Below are 24,017 nucleotides of genomic sequence, written 5' to 3'. Positions count from 1 at the left end.
CAGCAGCAACAACAATAGGCAGTGAAAATCGACAAAGCAACAGCAGAAAATTTATTGTAAACCCTTTTTTGGCGTTGCTAAATAAAAATATATACACAAAAAAAAAAAAACAAAAGAAAAAAATTCAGTGAGCTGTGAAAATTGTTTTTATTTATGCAAACACAATTCTAAAATGGATGACAAATTCATCGTATTCAATGCTGCACGCGATAATAACCTGCCCCTATTGAAGGTGAGTACCTGCTGCAATTGCTCCGCTCCACTCTGCTTGGCGCACTGCTCGGCTCAGCTGCTGGCAGCCTTGTGACTAATCAATAATATTCTACACACATACGAGTGCAAAACATGTTGAGAGAGCGAGCGACTCACGTAGAGACAGAGAGAGAGAGAGGGAGCGTGTGTGTGTCAAAACAATAACAAATACAAATGTACAGACATATCTAATAGGTATGCATGTGTGTGAGTGTTTGTCTGTAGTATGTGTATGAGTGTGTGTGCGAGTGTGAATGTTTGCGTGCGTGAGTGTGGGCGTATAAGCCAAGCTCTCCCTTGCACAGCTGCAAGCAGCACGCTTTTTGCATAATAAAGTTCTTAAGCTTTGACTATATTACTTTGACATTGGCAAATGGCACTGTTGCATTTGTGCGTGCGTATGTGTGTGTAAGTTGTGTGGGTGTTTGTGTGTTAGTTTCAAATTTGTATTACACAAACAATAATAACTTACTTACAGAATTTCTGTTGGTTTTGACAGGCAAATACTAAAAAAAAAGTGTTTATTTAAAACTTATTGCCATATTTCTGTGTTTATTTTTATTTGTTACAATGTGCTTTCAAGTTGGCCTTAATTTTTTTTAGAAGTTCGTACTTCAGCATTGCTAAAATTAAAAAGAAATAGTTGGCTTTTTTGTTGTAATTGCAAATGATAATTATATTTGATTTAGTGGAAACCTGTGCAGGGTATTTGGTAGTCGAACTAGTCGACTAATGCTGTCTTACTCATCTTTTACTGTTATTAACAGCTGGCCATTGACCACCAATAACAAAGGAATTTGTTAACAAAAAAAAAAATATATATATATATCAAGAAAAAATATGAAGCATATTCAAAAAGAAATCCCAAGTTCTTTAGAGATATAATTATTATAATTACTTATCATGGACGTGGTACTTTGTGAACACATTTTGCATTGATTCACTTCCCCTGTTTTCATTATCTTATCAGAGACACAAATAAGAGACACAACTGCGTGTGTATGCTTTTGTGTGTGAGTTTTTTATTTTTTATTTTTGAAGTGAGTAGCAAAGTATTTTTAGCGAGCATTTTATGATTTTTTATAATACGTTGATTCGTATTTGGGCCACGTTGCTCTCAGATTTTCGACTGCTAATGTTAACATTGGTAATGGCACTCAACAAATTTTACGGGCCTGAAATCACGTTTTAATTTTTTTCTTTTTCTTTTTTTTTGTGTATTGAAAACGCTTCCGCCATTGTCAAGTGAGTTAACTCCCCCTCCCCCCTCTCCTCTTCCGTTGGCAACGCAACGCCCTCTTAATTACTTGTGTAGGTACACATGTGTACATTTAGGTACATGTGTACGCACTTAGGTACATTTGTACCTACCTGATGCACTGTATGTAAAGCTATCCTTGAGAGCGTTCAATCACCAGCAGAAAGGCTCGACACGACTCGACTTGAATCGGCTTGCACCGGTTTCGTTCATTTTTAGACTTCCTGACTGGGCTCGGCTCTCACACTATCTCCCTCGCTCTCTCATTCGCACTCGCTCTAGCTCTCTCTCACGCTCTGGTTCTGCTTCTAAAAATGTGTCATTTATGGAGCTTGTTGATGCTGCGCTGCTCTGCGCTTCAGGAAGTGATTGACTGTATACATTACATATATGTATATATATTTATATATAAATGTATATGTGTGTGTGTGTAGGTTTCCTAAAATAGCCTCGTGCATGGGTGTGAGTCTCTTATACGCTAAACCTATTTAAAATCGATGAAAAAGGAGATTCATAAGGCTGAGCGAATTTGTGTTATATGCGATCGCATCGAGTGTCGAGTATTCTGTTTTGGTTACGTTATTTGCTGATTATGGATTGCCCAAGAAGCGATTAACAATTTAAAATCATTCAATTTCGTAATTTGTATATTCACAGCATGTTTATAAACATATTTATTAATGACAGAGTTATTTAAGAAATCAATTTGACGAAACAGGAAGTAAATTAATTAAAATGTGTTTACAGGGTATATTTTAGTCGGGCACTCACTCGTGTCGATCACTCTAGATTATTTAGATTTTGCAAGGTGTTGCTGCAGCCCCAGAAAAACTTGTGCTCCATATTAAGCGAGAACAACAAGCTTCGAACTCGAACCCGATCGCCAAACGTGCAACATCATGGTTCTATCAACATGAAACCGGTTTTTCTAGTTGCTTGTTCTGGTTGTTGGTTTGTTGGTTGTTAAGGTTGTGTTTTGGACATTGTTGTTTAGTCCAAAAATAAAAGTCAAATGGCAGAACAGCGTACTTACACATTTGTGGTAACTATCACACACTATGTATATATGTATGTATGTAGATACATACATATGTGGCAAGTGGCACTTCACTCACTTCAACTCAGAACAATACGTGATCTGGTCTGAATTGCCTGATTGATGAGTTTGGTTTGACTCGGGCGCAACAGCAAAATAAATAAAATAAATACAAATAATAATTCTTAAGTACTTAAAGCAAGTTGGCAAATATTGAAAATGATTTCCTCTGTTCTTTTTGTAATCAAGCAGACTTAAAACCAAGCAGGAAATGTTTTTTAATTTCACACGTAAATATATTTAAATATTTGTATAAGAAGAAAAAAAAACAAAAACAAAAAAATCAGCATTAAGTGAAAGTGAATTTAATTCAGATCGGTCTTATTTTAGATTAATATTATTTATATACACGGACGGGAAAAAATAAGGCAATACTATTATGTGGTTTATAAGTTATTACAAAAATAAAATTGCTGCCATTTTTGGCGAAAATATATTTTCATTCATAAAAATACTTGTAGAACTTTACTAATTTTTAAATAATTTTTTTTTTATGCATAACGAAGATAATTTTTGGCAAATATTTTTTTGAAAAGCATAAAATTCTATACATAATATTATATATACTATATTTTCGCTACATAATATTATAAATACTTTATATTTTCTACATTTCATTTCATTGATTTAATGAAACAAAAAAGATCATCTAACGAAGACAGTTTTCTGTTTGTGGAGCTATTTTTTCGTCCACAGGTGCATGCATTAAAAAAGCCAAATGGAATAAAATAATACTTTCAAAATGCCATAGACATATTCTATATTAAAAAATTCGTATAAAAAGGGTCAATGAACGAAATATGTTAAAATATAACCAGAACAATTGATAGAACAGGATTGCCAAAAATGAAATGATAATAAATCGACGGAGATAAAGCATAAGTGCGTGGGAAATGACCAGGAAATAGAACTAAAGAAATACATTTGAATTGAATAATTAAATAAAATAAATAAACAATGGAATCAAGAGTTGCAAAAGTTCAGCGACCCTTCAAGGATGAACCTTTTAAAATCTGCATAAAATCAAAACTATATCTATATTAGAGAAATACACTTTCAATATAACCAGATAAAAGTAGTATATCTAATTTGTAGGAACAGGAATTTCGATAATTCAAACAACGCTCAAATGACATAAATTAAATGTTATTGACCCGAACAATTGTCAGGCTGTTAGAGAACTATACAAATAAACATAAAACTGTAGAAGGTCAATCAAAAGTATATTAGCGATTGGAATGGAGATTTTGAAATACTTGGAAAATGGAATGAAAAAATTAAAATGAAATCTGCACATTAATTAAATAATTCTCATCAAGATCGAGCCATCAGCTTAAAGTAAGACGGCAAAAATGCGGTTGTCGCTTTCGAAACATTTGCAAAACGCACAGCAGCATTCAAATTAATTAGATTTTTTCCATCAAGTTTTATGCACAACTAAACAAAAATACATGCACACACATATTTATATTATATTGTACATATGTACATGCATACACACGACCGTATTATTTTAGTCGGTTAACAGCTGTTGTTTTGAGGTTGAGGTTGATTCTTTGCTTTTTCAGTTTTTTTCTTAGTTTGTGTTTTGTGCTGAACATTTGCAGCAGCGCAAATTGCTTATGTTTATGTAGTTGTTGGTGTAACCTCAAAACGCGAATTTGAATTCGAGTGCTTCGCTTTTGGCCAGAGAGCGAGAGAGAGAGAGAGAGACTATCACAGATTGGTTTTATTTGCACCAACGTTTGTTCATTGGACCTGCTTCTTTTTTTTCCACTTGTTTGCCATTTAACTGCTTCTTGATTATTAGTTGCCAGTGCGTGTGTGTGTGTGTAAATGTAAGGTCAGAGCCGATCTTTTGCTCTATCGTTGGTTTGCTTTGACTTCAATTCTCATAGAGTACAAGAGAGAGTGCAAAGTGCTTACACATATACATACACATATAAGTACACATACACATACATATAAATTGAGCACACCCCGAGGAAGAAGCATTAGCAACGGCAACAACAGCAATTAACAACACTGCGACTGCGACAAAGACAAAAATAGCAGTAACAAAGCAGACAGCAATACAAACAACAACAATAACAGCAAAACAATCTTTTGGGTCCACACACACAGAGAGCGAAGCGAAGCTGAGTGCGTGCGATAGCAGCAGCGTTCATTGGCTTTATCTTGTGTATTATCAGCTTGCGCTTCCCCGTAAATCCCAGATAGGGTATCTTCACTTTCACCCCCTGTTTGTGAAGCCATCCATATCTGGAGCAAAGAAATATAGTCTTCGGTTTCGAGGAAGTTCCGATTTTCTTTATCGAACAAAAACAGAAACATTTCTTTGTTAATGTTTTTTGTTTTGCTATTTCTTAAATAAGATTAAATGTTATTGTATTTATTATATAATTGTAATGCTTAAGAGCATTTATATACAGGCCAAAGAGTGTTTAAGCTTCGTTGCACTTTACATTTACATTTTATAGCTGCTGTTTTACAGGGCAAAGAAAGAAAGATGGAAAGAAAGAAAGAGAGAAAGACGCACACTGTTAGAAATCACAGACGATTTTCGGATTGCAAATGCTGCCAATGCAAATTTATAGAAAGTGAAAAAAAAATAAAAAACTAACGATGAAAGCAAAATTTTTATGTGAAACTTTAAGCTTAATCGTTTACATTTATATTTTAGACAAATAAATTGATCGTAAAGTAAATCACGTGTTAAATTTATTTACATTAAAGAACTGAAGCTTACATCGATTCTTATTAGTAAAGTCTTTCTAAAGTCTGCTCAGACCTTACTAGCAATTGTGATTTATAAGTGAATCATGTTGAAAAATGTTCCACATTATAATTCCCACGCATAGTTTCAAGTACCTATACCAATCCAATAGCTTAATGCTAAGCTAACACAAGGGCGTCAGCTTTACAGCAATTGGACATTGAAATGGAAATGCTGAACGTTTGTTTTTTATTTTTCGCTGTGCATTTTATTTACGACGCCCAAATGCCTCCAGGGAACTTACTCGAGCATATTGCGTGCTACTGTGCTACGATTTATTCGACTAACTATATATGTATACATACCAATGAGTGTACTTTGCATGTATACAAGTATGTGTGTGTGTGTGCGTGAGTTTGTGTGTTGTGTATCCGTTTGTGTGTTTTGTTTTGTGTATTTGTTTGGTTTGGCTTATTCAGCGATCGACGCCGTCATGACTTTGAAGTTCGTCGCACGATTAACTAAAGCAGCAACAATGCCCACAACAACAATGTGAATGCCTCTTCTTGTTGCTGTTGCTCTTGCTGATTATACGCCCATAAAGCATTATAATATAAGTGTCGGAAAACGCTCTTCAATGCTGACGCTGACTATCTGCTGCGCATCCATACACATACTACATAAACATGTTGATGCTTCTCTGTTGATATTTGCCAACTTGAAGTATTTTTTTATTATAATATTTTTTTTGTATGATGCGATGAATAGAATTCAATCATATTGCAGCCGAGAGTTATCTTCAAAGAAGAAAACTCCAATAAATAGAAATAGTTGTACGTTGTAAATATTAATACAATCAGTTGATAATTCAAGACATTTAATTTATTCATTTTCTTGAACAATACTGAATTTCAAATCGTATCATAAAAATGCTATATAGATAAATTAATCTATTGAAGATATTTTAATATTGTATTTACCCTTGCGTTGGTTTCATAATATTGTTATAATGTGAATACTAAATAATGTATTGTATTTATATGATATCAAAGTCATATTCGATCTTTAAATTTGCTCTTTGCTGGATATATCTTATTTTGAAATAGGTGACTTGCATCTACATACATATATATAGGAAAAGTGTTTTTTTCTTTTAAATAATTTTTTTTTACCTTCAATTAGCTCTATCTCAAATCAATACAAGGAAATAAATCGATCAAAATGTTGAAGCAAATTAAGCCTTCTATTCCATATTGTATATATTTTTAGTTGGCTTTATAGATTTTTTTATGATTATGTTAATTTTTTCCATATTTATTTTTTATTTGTATATTTGCTTAATTTTTCAAGTACATTGCTTTTTTAGCTTTCGTCTTGTGCTTAGAAATTAATATATAAAAACTAATAATAATTATAATATGTAATATAAATTAAGCAACAAAATGTGGTAATTGTGGTAATAATCTTTATGAGATTCCACTTATTTGCTGTTCTATCGTCGGCGCAGCATATATAAACCGGTTCAGATAAGAGCCGGTTCAAATATTGGTTTAACCATTTTTATTTAATTTTGTTGTGTGAAGTTTGTAACGCATTGGTTAAGACGTCTCTGAAGCAATAAAGTGTTTTTTATGCACATTTGAAAAATGGAACTATTATTTTTTGTTCGTACATTTTCTGCCTTATTCACAAATTCAATTTCAATTGAATTTGAATTTGAATTGTAATTAAACTTAAATAAGTTAAAAACAGTGAATAAAATTTTGGTATATTTCTTTCTCAATTGTTTTAAAGTCTCCTTCCATTTCCCAAACTTACAAATTAAAGAAGGACACATTTGACAACATTTATTGTGAGAGTGGTGCTATTATTTTTTCGCAAATACTCGTATTTATATATGCATGATCAGCATGAAAAGTTGAATCGATTTAATCATGTCCGTTTGTCCGACCGCTTGAACTAGATCTAGATACTTTAAATTTTGAATATAACTTTTAGTAAACCACATGCAGATCAAGTTTGTTGAGTATTCTAACTTGTTTTTTTTTTTGTCTAATCAAGTTTGCTTTAGGTTTCGATGAAATTGTGCAGTTAAAAAAAAAATCAAAAATTTTCCATCGTTTTTGGTTTTTTGTTAATGATTTATTTAAAAACAGCGCATAAAAATCGACGCTGACCTCGACCCTGCAGCGTGTGAACCACTGCATATATATCTGTATAAATATATCTATCTATATGTGTTTATATAGTAGATATGTATGTGGTATGCACTAGTTGTTTGTTAGACTGTTCAATGATTGGCTTGTATTGACTGATATTGCTTGGCCTCTGGTTGAACCCGTTAAAAACCACCGTTGACCTCAACACGAGAGCTTCAAGAGTAAATCTTTTACACCCTTGAGCGACTGCGCAGTCGCGCCAGTTTGGCTATAATAAATAAGCCAGCCAGTCAGCCAGCCAGCCAGCTAGCTAGCCACAAATAAGAGCCAAATAATTGAGCGACGTGGCTGATTTGAATCTCAGTCAGGCAGAGAGGAGTGAGAGGAGTTGAGTGGTAATCATTAAAGTGGTCGGTTGAACGCACTAAAGCAGACTCAAGAGCCGAGTTAGAGAGAGGGGGAATGTTAATATTCATTTACTACTACTGCATATCGACATTGAACTCGTTCAATGTCAAAATTATAATAAATTATGCGTGCACGACCAAACATAAAGTGATCACAAAGCAACAGCAGCAGCAGCAGCAGCAACAGCCGCAGCAGCAGCAACAGCCGCAGCAGCAGCAACAGCAGCAATAGCAGCAACAACAACAATGGAAAGTTGTTTATTGTTTATTGTTTATTACACGGAAACAACATTTTTTTTAAACGCCTTTAAAAAATGCTGCTGCGTTTTGTGTAAGCTGTCTCGCATTTGATTTTTGCGCTGCTCGTGGCGACATTTTCATAACGGTATATGACAAGGTAATCGTGTGCGTGTGTGTGTGTGCCACACCCCAACCCAACGCCTCCTCATCATATACGCTTTGATGGAAAACAAATGTCAAGTGTTGAACAGCTTTACCTTGCTTCAATTATAATTGTTTCGCTGCGTTTATTTTTGCTTAGCAGCAACAAACAACAGTAAACAACAGTAAATACAAATTAAATACTCATTACACTCACACTCACACACACACACATACATATATGCACATTTGTATGCATGTATCTGAATTTTTGAGGAAATGAAATTTTAAATCTGTTTTCGCTGAATTCTCAAAGCAGACGCAATAATTGTGTTGCCCTCCACATTGCCATTCCCATCCCCATCCCCATCTCTCTACACACTGTTCCCGTCTTTTACTTGAGTCATCTCACATCATCGAACCGGGCAAGTTTTAAGAGCTGACTAACCGTATAATGTATCTGATGCTCTGCCTTAGATCGGTGAACGTATTTTTTATGCGCACGTTTCGCATATTTTAGTAATTTGTTTGGCAAGTTTTTAACTTGTTTCTAAGCCGTTATCAATCAATTTGTGATTCTAAAGTGTCTTTAAACTCGTTTTGCTTCTAGTTATTCTGAAGTGAGCTCTTGAATTATTGAATGGGAAACTCTTAATTATTCATACATCAATTTCATTTATATGGTGCTCATATCAAACTTGCAAGCAGCAGACTGTCTTACGTCTGCAATGGGTATATAATCGTCGACATTGATATAATCACAATGTAAATTTCATTTGTATTCCTCACAACTAATTTTTCTGAACGATTTTTCCTATGGCAGACACATGATTGCCTTACGTTCTTATAATGATTTATCATATACTTTTATCTAGCACCATAGAATATGTCTTTTTTTAGAGAATCTTTTTTCCGTTAACCAATTAACACAGCTTCTTTTAAAATTAAAAAACAAAATTCAAGCCAACATAATAAATAAAGAAAGGGTGATTCTACATTTTAGGACGTTTCAAAAAAGTGGTTTTCATTTTGAAATTGTTGTCTCAGAAAACATAACATTGGATTTTAAAAATGATTAATATGTGAAAGAAGAATAAAAGCAAGTTGTTGGCATAATTTTGGTTGTAACAGCAGCATATCCCTTTGGACTTAATTAAATGAATTTTGCTGTTCTCACTAGACTTCTTTCTGATAGAAGATCGATCCACAATAAAAACATTTCATTAGCTGCGCAAGACAACTTCAAATTGTTCAATATTTCAACATAAATTTGTTACTTCAAATATACCAATGCAACAGCCCAATAAGAAGATCATGCCCAGATCATTGTCCTTGATCCTTAGTGCTTAATCGTCTTTCAAGTCAAGACAAAAGTAATTTTTTAAGCTTTAAGTTAAGAGCAGTACTATTTATTTTGGTCGTCACTGTTTGTGTATATCGAATTGATTATTGACATGACTCTTGCAATTGTTGTAGTTGGCCACCTGTCGCATTTCCACAATTATCTTAGCCATCACCCATTGAATTATCAATGGGTCAATTTGAAGGCCCTAATATCCGGTGTCGTGTCAACTTCCCGCATAACGCACGCGAAACGTTTTTCAAGTCACATTCTCCTTCTCCTCCTCCCAGTTTTCACGTGCCTTGTTGTGTTGGTTAAATTGGCTATTGGCTTATGGCTTACATAAATGTATATATGTGTGCTGGCACGAGTAGATTCTTGCAGTCGAACTTTGGGGAGGCGCGGTGGGCGCGGTGGTCGTTAACTGTTTGGGCAAGGTTAAACGAGACTTTGGGGCAGTCGTCCAGCTAATCGTTATAACGATCGCCAACGGCTGTTATTGTAGTTGTAGTTGCTGTTGTTGCTGCATGACTCATCAGCAATGTTGTTGAGTCGTGGGGCGGGCTTAATCTTAATTGAGTATGCAACCCGGGAACCGGCTGCGTATACGCTATAATGCGGAAAAGCAAACAGCAGCTGCCGTTGGCCGCCGGTGCTGGCTGGTTGCTTGGTTCATCGCGTCATCAAATTGACATTGTTTAATTTGTTCGACGACACGACTTAAAGTTCAGTAGCCCAGTGTGGATGGGCTTGATGAGGCGCTGAGAAATGACGATCTCAATTTTGATCTCGATGCATACACAGCTCCATATAATTTTCAATTGGGGTCGTTGTAAACATTTTGTGCAAGGCTTCGTCTGAAATTTTGATGCGTAAATTTTGATATGTAGCAGATAATACAAATACATATATATATATATATATATATATAAATATTTATCTTATTGTTGTCGCTGTCTGCTTGCTGTTTTCATATTATCGCAGCAATTTCAATTCAACAACAACAAATGTCTATCTTTGAGAATACGCTAAATGTTGCCAAAATTTGCATGTCACGCGCACGAGCTGCTCAAGCAAGAGCGAGAGGGAGCGAGTGCGAGGGAGGAAGCGGGTGGAGGAGGGGGGCGGGGTTAATGCTAAAGAATGTTGGCCATTATGTGACGCAAAATAATAAAGAATAAAGAAAGAAAGAAAGAAAGACCGTTTGTCTCTGCAGCAATCAGGAAGCTTAAACCGTTTCTTATACGTTGTAGAAGAGAAGCCAAAGATTCAACCAGCAGACATATAATGAGAGAATTATGGGAAAACCAATGACAAAAGAAGAAAAGAATAAATAAATAAATGAAATGAAATGAAATAAAATAAAATAAAATGCCGCACGGCATTCACAAGGTCTTCGGATTGAGTGCTCCCCCCAGCGGTCTTTTTTTTATTTCTCTGTTTTTATTTGTTTTGTGTGTGTTTTTTTATTTTATTTTTTTTTTTATATATATATTTCTGGTTCTCAGCTGGCAGCTGCTGTTGTGGGTTTTTTTTTTTTTTTCGGTGTATTTGACGCCTAGGTGATGAATGCTCTAATTGAGATTGATAAGTCGCCACGGTTTCGCATACACTGCCTTCAAATACAATGCGTATCAGTGTGTCTCTGACAAGGTTTTTATATTTTATTTTTTCTGCTCGTAATCGTAATCGTATCATTCTGTTTCTGTCGTGTCTGACTTTTCAATGGGGGAAGTGAACGAAGTCGTTGCCATATCTATTTAAACATTGTGGCAAGGTTTTCTTATCGTTTTGACTTTGATCTACAACATAACAATATCAAATGCACTTTTTGTAATTTAAGGAAAGGGAAAGCAAGAGTTGAGGACACCTGCTAAGGTTGCAGTCACTTTCAGTCACTTTCTAGTCGATTCGACTTTATCAGTCCATATTTAGCAGCTAATATTTCTATATATTCGTATAAACATGTGCTCAATCTTGATACTGTCTCCACAATATTATTATTATTAGTTTTATTATTACCCGTCAGTCAAGTTTTTAGTTTTTATTTTATTTCATTGTCGGCTTTAACTTAAATTTAACTCTGAGTCAACGTGGTATTAATGTTCTACGATGACAACAGAGAGTAAGATTTAAACACTCGCATATTATATACATATATTAACAATCAGGTAGCATTTGCCGCCACGCACCCCACAGCAGCTCACTGTTGCCACGCGGTCTGGCAGACCCCTCAGCTGGTTGTTGTCTACCCCTTGTGCTGCAGTTGATAACATAATATTTATACAGTGAAACCGAAAATCGTTTGACATCGTTTAATTTCAATTTCAAATTGGCAATTTGGCGCAAAACAAGTAAGAAAGCTCGAACAGCAGATACCCTGAAGCCAGCTGTTTTTAATGTATTCGCTTTGCTAAGACACCGGTTCTAGTTTAACTAATTTCTAGTTTTTAACAACCCAGTTAGTTAATTGAGAAAGATTTCATTTTGTTATGCTTAGAACAGGTAATGTAGAATAATTAAAAAATCACACCGAAAAACAAATCCGCGTCTTGCGACAAACTCGTGTCTAAAACATTTTTGCATATATAAATATGTATTTTTTTTTTTGTATATATATGAAAAATGTAAAAAAAAATTGTCAAAATATCGTTAGAAAATTATGAAATTATGAATAAGCAAAAATTTAAAGATGGGATATCTATAAGATTATTAACATTATAATTAAAATCTTTAACAAATTTATATCGTTAAAATGGTGGATTTTATTGTTATAAAAAATCGATTTGTGTCGATGCAAAATGAAAATGAAATTAATTTAATCTGCCTTGTGCGAACTGATATGTTAAATTTAAAGCATCTAAGTCTTATAGTCTCTGAGTTTGGCTTCATTCATACAACCTATCTATACCTATTAAGAATATATATTCATATATACGAAGATGCTTCCTTCTGTCTGCTTTATACTTTTCCCTCATAATATCCGCTTGCCGATTTATAATAAACAAGCTGCTGATACTTCTAGCTTTTGGTAAATAAGCTAGAAAATATAGTTATTGAATATTATTTTTAGTATTATCTATATGTAATGAGTAGTTACGCTGGTTAACATGTCTAACAGCAGCATAAGCATTAATGGAAGAAGAACAGCATATCGAGAGAGTCGATTCCGGAGTGCCTAAAAGTTGTAAAGTTGTATCGGGTGCATCGGTGAAATAAGTATTTTTTTTAGAGTCGAAAATTACGTTGTAAATTCAATATTCATCTCTCATCTGTAATACGCTTATATTAATTGTTGAAAATATGAAAAAGATCAATACAACATTCCGATTACTAATGTTAATAACAGGGATGTCGATGCTGCGCTCGATACCCCAACGATAAGAATACATTGAATAAATGTTTTTCTTTGTCTAACCGCCAAACCAAGTGCATCACTTTTGCCGCTTAAAACCCCAACATTAATAATAAACAGGACATAATCAATCCTAAATACATAAGCCTAATAGTCAATCGTTTGCGTAGACATTTTAATTGTTAAGATTTATATTCGTAATGCGAGCTAAATAAAAATACGCACATGGCTCTAACGACTCAGTTCGTCATTCTAAACCAAAATAAAGCTGTAAAAGTATAATAACCGACAAGGCAAACGTGACAAAGACAGGGAGAGAGAGAGAGAAAGAGAGCGATTGAGCGAGAGTGAGAGTGAGAGAGAATGAAACTGATTGATTGCGCTCAGCTTTCCGCCCCTCTCTGTCTCTCTCTCTCTCTCTCTCTCTTCTTTCTCTTTGTTTGTCACTTTATCATTCTAACAGTCTCATATTGATAATAGATTTGCTGCTTGCTGCGACTCTCTCGACATATTTTTGTATATTTTAATTAGCACTTTGGCAGTGTTTTTATTTTTCATTTATTTATCATGTTTGTGCGTTGTGGATACAGATAAATTATATTTTGTGTTTATTAATTGTTCAACGAATTGGTTTTTAATTGCAAATGTTATTGGCATACTAAAAAGTATTCGGGGAAAAATATATACATGATTCCCATGGGCGATCGATAAGAAATTCACTGATAAGAAATTTGTGTTATATTTATTTTTTTCTGTAGAATTTCCCCATGTTAAAATTAGCCAAGTTGAGAAAAGAAAACAAAAACATGTTGCAAAGACTATGTTGCTGCAACAGACGTGTTTGTGCTATGTTGCTTCATCATGTTGGCTGTTGAATATGAATATATTTGAATGTGAAAACTATGAAATTTGTAACTGCAAAACATAGCGAAAATTATTATAAAATATCAAAGCTGAAAATAGATTATTGATTTATTGATTTTCGCTATTTTTGTAGCAAATTTTCTATAATCGGCTTTAGTTCTTTGGTCTTTGCAATAGTACACAAATAATTCCATATAATTCTATTTCGCTATGCCAGCAACTGAATAATAATTTAATTGCCAACTTCTATGATAGACTGAGAAAGAGAGACAGAGAGAGTGTGAGAGAGAGAGAGAGAGAGCTCAACATTTATTACGAGTTCACAAAGCCGACTAGCTTGTTTGACAACATGCTCTCAGAAATGTAATAAAATAAAAATATACTAAGTATATCCGCTGCTAATCTCTTAAATTGTTTATGCATATATATATACATTTGTCTATATTTATATGTATAAAAACCATTTGGTTATACCTTTAATCTCCATTAAAAAGTGTTAAGTGTTGTAGCAGATGGAAAAAGCATCTGCAAATATATTCTTAATCAGTATAGAAAGCTGATGTAGCTCAAATTTAAACGTTAATTTTTATTATTTTATTTGTAACTCCCACAGCTTCGATCCTAATGATATAAATCGATTTTCGATACCAATGAAAGGCATAATTTGAAAGACATATTACTGATCAGCTGTAAGCATTTCAACAAGTTCCCATAAGAAACACCCACTTTATTAACCATAATAAACAAATCAAATATCTGCAAGCGAAAGCGAGAAGAAGAGAAGAGAGCAGCAAGATAATCGAAGCAGCGCCGCTGATGTATACAGTTGCGGTCACAATAATAGTAGCGCTGCATTAAAAAATAAAAATTATCATTATTTTCACTTCCATTCGACCGGCTCAATTGTAATGAATTTGCCTAATTATAATTTTAGATTTGAGTGTGTTAAACTATAACCATGACAGGTTAATCGATTTTATATATAGAATATATATAGAATTTAATAGCTTGCCACTTGTATATGCAAATGAATATATGAAATGCTTTAGTTGTTTATCGCATTTAATTAGAATATGAATATTGAACCCAATAATAAGAGTGCTGTTGGTTAACTAATGAAAAAGATACGCTAACCGAGAATTATAATTAAATAAACATAAATCATAAATCCAGTTTGTGTTCGCTTATAAATACTAATTGCATTTGGTATTCATTTTGCAGAGTGTGCTTTATAACAAGAGCAGCGTGGATATTGCGATATTGATATCGGCCAAAGTGAATGGAGCCACACCGCTGGTCATTGCCTGTCGCAACGGACACTACGACATTGTAGAATACCTATTGACAAAGTGTCGAGCCAACGTTGAACAGGTGGGCTCCGTCAGCTTCGACGGCGAACCCATCGAGGATGCTCCTCCCCTGTGGTGTGCGGCCGCCGCCGGTCATCTGGGCATCGTTAAGATGCTGGTGCGTCGATTCGCCAATGTGAATAGTACGACGCGAACGAACTCGACACCGTTGCGTGCCGCCTGCTTCGATGGCCACTACGAGATCGTCAAGTATCTGGTGCATCATGGTGCAGGTAAGTGTGCATGTGGCATGGCCTGCACTTGATTCAAGGCACTAATTCATCATTGCTGCTCTCCTTCTCTCTCTGTCTCTGTTGCAGACTTTGAGGTGGCGAATCGGCATGGACACACCTGCCTGATGATTGCCTGCTACAAGGGGCACTATCGCATTGCACAGTATCTGCTGTCATTGCATGCGGACGTCAATCGTTGCAGCATCAAGGGCAACACGGCGTTGCACGACTGCGCGGAGTCGGGTTCGCTGCAAATACTGCAGCTGCTGCTGAAGCACGGCGCCACTATGGATGTGGACTTTTATGGCATGACACCGCTGCTGGCGGCCAGCGTCACCGGACACATGCCCATTGTGGAACACCTGATAACGTTGCCCTGTGTGAGTCGTGTGGCACGAATCGATGCACTCGAGCTCCTGGGTGCCACCTATGTGGATAAGAAACGTGATATTGCTGTCGCCTTGACGCTGTGGCGGCGAGCGCTCGAAGAGCGAGCACAGGATCCGCCACTAGACAAGAAAGTGCAGGAGCCGGTGCCGGCCTACGAGCTGGTCACCGAAGTGACTACCATTGAGGAGCTGGAGGAGCTCGTTCTCGATCCCGACGAGATGCGCATGCAGGCGCTAGTCATCCGACAGCGCATCCTTGGACCAACGCATCCCGACACCAGCTACTACATTCGTTTCAGGTAGGCAAAATATGAGCATAACCCAGCCAATGGAGACATCTTCAAGCCCACAAAGTAGATACATACATAAGTAATTAAGGTTAATTATCTCAACGAAGAGCTGAGTAGATATTTTATTGATTGTTTTTGGGTTTTTCCAAATTAAAGACTTCCTAACTTTTATTTATTTGTATGGCCACAATTGATTAATATTTAAGTTAATCTTATAATTATTCCAACTGAAGGCAACTGCAAAGCTGATCAGATAGCTGGAAAAGGCACACTATTAACCCTCCTTTCGGATAAGGAAGGTATATGTATGCCTCAGGTAGCCAGCATGCCCCAAATCAGAGAAATAATAGGCTCAGGTCAAATGACAAATGACTGACAAAATGTCAAATGACTAAATGCCAACTGTGGTCGAATAGCACGCCAAACCTGGCCCAATTTAAATAGTAAACGCAATAAATAACTGGTTAGTGGAAAGTAGAATTTCCGGAACACTTTCTCTGCTTCTGTCCGAGGAAAAGATGCGGCATACTATGAAGGCACTTCTTATCTAGTCCAACACAGTTAGAGCATTTGGGATCAGCCAGAAATGCAACTGGCTTGTTAACCCCCCGATTCATGAAAGGAAGTGAGATCCAACCGTCAAAACTAACCCAACTTAACCCAACTGATTAATATTTAAGTTAATCGAATAATTTATTTATCTATTTATTAGATTAACTAAAATATTTAACGAATTTAGTTCCACTAATGTAAATGTTTTCAATTTGCAATGACTTTGCCAGCTTACCCAAAAATCAATAAATATTGATTTCTTCATACACCTTTTAGTACGCCAAGCACATTACAAATGGGTCAAAGGTTATAATGAAGTTGTGAATAAGTATGCAGTGAGCAGGGTGAAGGAAGTATCTGTGACCCCATAAGGTATATATATATATATTCTTGGTCAGCAACAACAGCCGAGTTGACTTAGCCATCTCAGAGACTGTAAGAACTAGACGCTTTAAATTTGTAACATAATTCAATTTATCGATAAATGCTCCCATTTATGAATATCGATATAACATATATATAATATCTACCTAGACATATGAATGATCAACTCATTAAGATCGCAAAAAAAAGCACAGATTTTGCTGACCAAAGCACATTTTCATATTGAAGAAACGATTATGAGCAGAAGCCAACTATGTATTTAGAATTCATATATAGGGTATCTGCTAGCCGAATTCTTTGGACTACTAATTTGTCGTGCAAGTTGATGTTTTCATTTGGCAATAGCTTCAATAAAATATTGTCTTTTCGACCCACACATTTGGATTTAAAGTAGACGGGCTGCAACGTCAAATTATCAGATATTCCAGAGATTGTAGGGATATACTTAAATGATAAGTTCCATTTCATGTTAAGTTCCATTCCTATGCCCAAGCAACACAGCAAACTATTGTCTGTCTAATTTAAGACTAATGTGTTTATTTATCTAGAGGGTATCTCCTGGTCGATCACACTCGACGAGTTTACGTTTGCTGGCCGTTATTAAACTATTTGGTTTTGCTTGCAGAGGTGCCCACTATGCAGACGCTGGTCGGTTCGACCGTTGCATTGAGCTTTGGTCGTATGCCTTGACAATGCAACAGAAAATCTTGCAACCACTGAGTCCGATGACGCAATCGTCGCTGCTGTCGTTTGCCGAGCTGTTTAGCTTTATGCTGGTGGAGGCGGGGCGGCTGTTGCCGCGCGGACGCATTGTGCCGCCAATTGAGGCGGACGGCATGCTGACCATCTTTCACAAGGCCGTGCTGGAGGTGGAGCGGGGCCAGGCATTTACGTTGGAGCAGCAACAGCAGCAGCAGCAGATGCTGCCCGCTGCCAGCAGCGGCATTGGTAGCAAACAACTAACACAATCGCCATCCTCATCATCGACAGCAACGTCGAACAGCTCCACAACATCAGCATCAGCAACAACAGCAACATCAACCTCATCATCATCATCCACCTCAAGCTCATCGTCCGCAGCATCGTCGACGACGCTGTTGTCGGCGCATCAGCACGACTGCAATCATGATCCCAATGCGCTCAGTCGCACTCTGGTCAGTGCCCTGCACATTGGCTGCCTGCTCAGCTCGCTGCTGGACTCGGACAGTTTCTGTCCGGATATGCGGCATCAGGTGATGAACGCTTTATATCGCCTCAACCGTCTCAAGGTGCATGTGCGATCCGGTCGCACAGCGCTCCATTATGCCTGCTATCGCGAGGGCACCCTCGTCGGTCGCTATCCCTCCTGCCAGTTCCCATCGGCATCGCTGGCCAAGGCGCTGCTCGAGGTCGGTGCCGATCCGAATGCCGTTGACGATGCCGGCAATACACCCCTCCATCTGGCCGCCTCACTCCAGCTCTATGTGGAGCCACTGGCTCACACACTCCTCGAAGGTGGTGCGCATTTGGTGAGTAGATATTTTTGTGAACATATATATATATAAAACATCATATATATATATACATATTTTTCAGGATACGCGAAACGATGCCGGCGAGACCTTTGAGACGCTGCTGGCGCCCACAGCTCTGCACAAGATAATCGATCCCATGAAGTACACAACGCTGGCGTGTTTGGCGGCGAGGACCATCAAACAGGAAGGCATCAAGTATAAGGAGGCGGTGCCACCGGCGCTCTACAAATTCATCGAGTTGCACTAGGCAAGCTGTTGCAAGTTGCGAGTGTTTGCAACTAGAGGAGAAACTCGAACATTTTTACCTGATCGCTCGAACGCCCGCCCGCCATCGAAGCCATGCCACGTGGATAGACATAAAACACACACACACACCTACTACAACTATAACTACAACTACTATTACTTATAAATATTTAGGAGCTGATGGGAGAGCGTTACTAATGACTAGGAACTGATTTGTGATGTTTGCAAGCGAAGTGCCCAATCCTGGTGCGGGCTGCCTGGGCACAAGGATCAGGATTGAAAGCGATTGACGATGATGCTGAAGATGACAACGATTATGTTTATGATTAGAACAACAACAACAACAACCACAACAACTACAACTACAACGACAACAACAATTTAAATTTGCTGTTTACTATTTTGCTTGCGAAATGTTTATTTTCTGTTTGTTTGTTTTTTTAATTGTGTTCTTGCTACTCTTTTCTCTATTTGTATGTAATGAAATATGATAATAATATTATTATGTATACGCCACGTGTGTGGCGCAGTCGGGCAGCTAAAATAATTGCACACGCCTATTTTTTTTATTGGGCTGACGCAAGGTCCTCATAGCTGTTGCGACCACGCCCACGCGTTGCACATTGTTATGCGTATTTAGCATGTATTGCAGTAAACCCATCCCTCCCATCCCACATCCACACATTCTTCATACTGAACCGTCTGCCTAAGCAATAAAAGAAAGCAAAAAACAAAAAAACACAAAAAATGAGAACAGAGTTAGAATTAGCAATTTATTTACCCATATTTATTGGTTGACTCGATTCTCAATGCACTCAATCGATTGATGCTGATGCTGATGCTGATGTTGACGATGACTACGCTCTACATAAAAAGAAAAACACAGCACGTAGCTTATGCCTCAAGCTAACAACTAGAACTTAAATATACATTAGAAATTCATTCAAATGCAATATATTCTGTGTTAAGAACAAACAAACAAGACGCAAAAAAAAAAATACAATGTAAAATGTAAAAAAAAAACAAGAAGAACAAAAAATAACGAAACGCATACAAAATAAGGAATTGTCAAGTCGATGAATGATGCCCTTTGGTTGTGCTTATCGAACAGAGACAATTGGCATGTTAATGTTATGCATTGGGGCGTGCCATATTTGCACCTGCCACGGGCCACATTCGGTAACCATGGCCCGCACACTGGTGGCCACAACAAGTGGCACACTGGCAGCAGCAGAGCAAAGCAAATGAGCCGATTTGTAGCACAATTTTGAGGAGTGATATCGAGATTTAATTTGAAAATTGTACAATATGTAATATGTAATTTAAATTGATAAGGTGCGCATCATGATTAGTATTCATTGGCAATTACATTTATAATTAAACTAAATTTTAGTTATATTTGCAAATGTTTTCAAACTAATTTGGTTGTAGTTTTTGTTAACAAATTGCAAACTTACTTGCAAACTTATGCAAATAATTATGATTGATAAATTATATATACAACTTCTGATGCATTAGTATTATAACTCAGGAACTGTTTAAAAAGCTCGCTAGTTCATAGCACTTTTTCTGGCCGCCAGTGTAGACGTAATATGATTGAATTACATTGTCATGCATACAAAAGCGTTTTATGTACATTATATATATACATATATATATATATATATATAAGCACATACTTTGTGAGTGTGTGTGCGTGTGTGTGTGTATAAATATTGTATCTATGTTAAGTTATGCAAATTGTATTATCGCCTAGCCATGTAAGTTGTCCCATCAAGCAGGGATAATGTCGAATTTGGCTGCATGGAATCAGCAATCGCTAAACGGGGGCAAGAGATGGAATAGTTGCATAAGAATGTGTTGCTAATTCTTAGTTGTTATTTCTCAACAAAAAAAAAACAACAATGCGTGTATATATCTATGTATATGTATATGTATATGTATATTTATGTATCTGAACACTTGTGTTTATCTATGCATGTGAAACTTTAGTTTACACACTTTCAATGCAAAAAAAAAACACACACAGAAAAACTGATAATTATATTTTCAACAAATATAAAATGCATTTTCATTTTTGCCTATAAAACCGAATGCCAGCTGCATTTGGACTCCAGACAAAATGTGGTTTGCCGTGCTGGGCCTGTTGGCCATTGTGGGTGCTCAGGGTACCGAGTATTTCGAGAACTACTACAACGAGATCGATGCGGACGATGAGCAGGCCGATGTGAAAACCCGGAATGCAATGCGATCACCGCTCCAACTGTGGCCCACAACGAGGATCTACTATCGCCTGGCCAGCGATTATAGCCCGGAGGAGGCGGCCAATGTCCGCACCGCTCTGGCCACCTTCGACGAGCAGACCTGTCTGCACTTTGAGGAGCTGTCCGGTCCGGCTCCGGTGGGCAGTCGTTATGTCCACTTCAAGAAGTCGCCCAAAATGTGCGGCACTCGTGTCGGCTATAATCCTATAGCGCTTGGCTTGGGCTCCAGTTCGCATGATGTCCACCTTACCGAGAAGTGCTTGTCAAAGACGGGCATCATTCAGCATGAGACGCTACATGTGCTTGGCCTGTATCACGAGCAGAGTCGTCCGGATCGCGATGAGCATGTTGTCATCGAATACGATAACATTCCGCGCAAATACTGGCCACAGTTCATAGCGATGACAGAGTCCACAACGACCACCCACAATGTACCCTATGACTTTGGCAGCGTTATGCACTATCCCAAGAATGCCTTCGCCAAGGATCCCAGCCAGCCGACAATTCGAGCTCTCGCTGATGGTGTGCCCGTCGATCGAGAGATGGGTCAGGTTGTGGGTCCATCCGCAGGCGATCTCTTCAAAATCCGTAAGATGTACAAATGCGATCCATAAATCTAAAAGAATCAACCAATAAGAAGACAGTATTTGTGGGACAATAAAGGATGCGCGCTTGCATTATTTATAAAAGCAACATTTCAGTGGTTCTTAGTTTTTTGCTTGTTTACCATTTATTTGGAGACAAATTGCAATCGAGCTGCAATTTAGGTAAGGATCGATAATGAAGCTGTGCAAAAGGAAGCATCGCTGATCCCATAAGGCCTATCTATTCTTGATCAGCATCAAGACTAGAGTCAATTTAAGCTCTCAGAGGATACAAGAGATATACACAGATGTCAAGTTTATTTCAGTTTATCTATAATATCTATATCTATTTCCAATACAAACAATAACTTACACGATTGAAAATATATAGTTTTCCATTTCCAATATATAGTATCATCGGACAACTATCAAAATTTCTGATAAGAAACATAGATTTTGTTAGCCAAAACGTATTTTAAACAAAATATTATCAGCAAGTTTACTATGTATTTTAAAGGTGGTTTCAGGGTAAAAAATGTTTGGTAGCCGCCTTTAAGAACCGATAACATAACCGATATTATATTTTAATCAATGCCGATATTTCGGAAGGTGTAAATCGATAATCCCGCATATCCAAAGATAGAGTGACCAAACTTGGAAGGTAGCTTGCTGGTAACCTCCTCCAAGGATCAGCATATTCATTTTCAGACTACGCCCACACCCGCCGCGCCTAGAAATCTGAAATGCGCATATCTTCCACAATTTGTAAGATAGTCATCAAATTATTGGTAACTCGCCTAAGAGATCGGAAAAAATTAAATGCCACGCCCACTCCGTCTCCCTAAACCGATACACCTGTTAGTGTAAATCGATAAAATCATAATCACAAAATCTGAAAGGTATATTGCTAGTAACACCCTTTAAAAAATCCCGAATTAAACAATTTTGGACCACGCCCACTGCCGCACCCAAACACGATAAAAGCCTAAGTCTCCCGCAATTTAAGAGTTACAGTTACCAAACTTGGATGGTAGATTACTAAGAACCTTCTTATAATAATTTTTTTGGCCACGCCTACTCCAGCCCCCAAAATTCCCAAATCCCATATCTCCGTAATTTGAGAACTACAGTTACCAAACTTCGAAGGAATGGTACAAGCTTATATCTACCGCATTTTGAAAGGCAAACTTGGACGGTATTTCTTGGCTACACCCATTTTGTTCTTTGTTACTTGTTAATTACTTGTCTAATTTGAGCAGTTCTAATATTTTGGCAAAATACAATCTTTTAATTATGCAATGGAACAATTGTTTATCAAATTCAGTAGTTACGTGTCCTATTATGCTCCACAAGCACTTAATAACATTGAACTTCAATATGTTTTCGCTTCCTTATGTTTTCGCTTCCTTAGAAGCAGTAAATAAGTTGTATTTTTAATTAATAACTAGCTGGACTTAGTTCTCACTAAAAGGAATAGATTGATTAGATTTGCATTCATTTCGTACTGCCCACAAAGCCAAATAGATGAAAGAGAAAATTAAAAAAAAAAGAAAGAAAAGAAAATAAATAAATAATGGTAAAGGTGCTGCGAGTGTGGGATACTCCTTGTATTGGTTAAACACACGAATTGTATTCGAATCCATTTAATATTGTGTCAGTGTCAGTTAGGCGAATAGGGGAAAGTGTTCGGCAAACATCGCCCAATGGAGTGAGGCGGGTGAGGGAGGGGATTTAGTAGTGTGAGCTTTGGTTTTGATCTGGGCAGACAGCCAAGGAACTTAATGTGCCCTAAGTGCTTAAACAGTGCAAATGTCTGGATGCCAAAGTGTCTATCCTTGTCTTGCACTTTGCACTCGTATGTGTGAGTGTTTGTGTGTATTTGTGTGTGTGTTTGTTTGTGTCTCTGTCGAAGTGCAAAGTAAAGTAGAAATTAAATTAACCGATTTGCTGCAGTTTAAATTCGTTCTTGGCTTGTAAATGTGTCAGTGAAAAAAATGAAAATGAAAATATGTAACGGCAATCATAAATGCTGTCGAAAGAGTATATGCATATTATATGTGCGCCGGCAATTGAGTAAAGAGAAACAGGGAGTGAAAGAGAGAGAAAGAGAGAGAGAGCGTACCCGTCCAACAGGAAGTTCGAAAATTCAAAAGAGCGCATTGGAAGCGAACGCACACATGTTGACTAAGCCTTGCACCACTGTGCTGGCAATCAAATAGCGAAAGCTTTCTTTAACTCTCCGCCTCGCTCTTTCTCTCTCTCTCGTTAGAAAGCGCCTTGGCTTTGGCCGCTCTTCGGGTGTTAGCTCGTCGGCTCCGCTTGGGTCGCTTGGTCCACTCGTTTGTTGTGGCTTACTTCGAGTGCCTTGTTTCAGTATATTTA

At 37.1% G+C, this 24,017-nt stretch overlaps 2 protein-coding genes across 2 annotated transcripts; both read left to right on the top strand.

The window, feature by feature from the left end:
* Positions 1-116: 116 nt before the first annotated feature.
* On the top strand, positions 117-19,779 carry LOC6564233 (protein fem-1 homolog CG6966). The gene is made up of 5 exons (XM_001990671.3): positions 117-232; positions 15,052-15,412; positions 15,500-16,100; positions 17,653-18,535; positions 18,603-19,779. The coding sequence occupies exons 1-5, from the start codon at positions 173-175 to the stop codon at positions 18,786-18,788; spliced, it is 2,091 nt and encodes a 696-aa protein (XP_001990707.1). The 5' UTR covers positions 117-172; the 3' UTR covers positions 18,789-19,779.
* Positions 19,780-20,909: 1,130 nt separating this feature from the next.
* Positions 20,910-21,697, top strand: LOC6564234 (low choriolytic enzyme). The gene has a single exon (XM_001990672.2). The coding sequence runs from the start codon at positions 20,910-20,912 to the stop codon at positions 21,663-21,665; it is 756 nt and encodes a 251-aa protein (XP_001990708.1). The 3' UTR covers positions 21,666-21,697.
* The last annotated feature ends 2,320 nt before the right edge of the window (positions 21,698-24,017 follow it).

The sequence above is a fragment of the Drosophila grimshawi genome, unplaced genomic scaffold (assembly GCF_018153295.1).
Source record: "Drosophila grimshawi isolate 15287-2541.00 unplaced genomic scaffold, ASM1815329v1 contig_311, whole genome shotgun sequence".
Classification (NCBI taxonomy): Eukaryota; Metazoa; Arthropoda; class Insecta; order Diptera; family Drosophilidae; genus Drosophila; species Drosophila grimshawi.
This window is presented reverse-complemented; position numbering and strand designations above follow the sequence as displayed.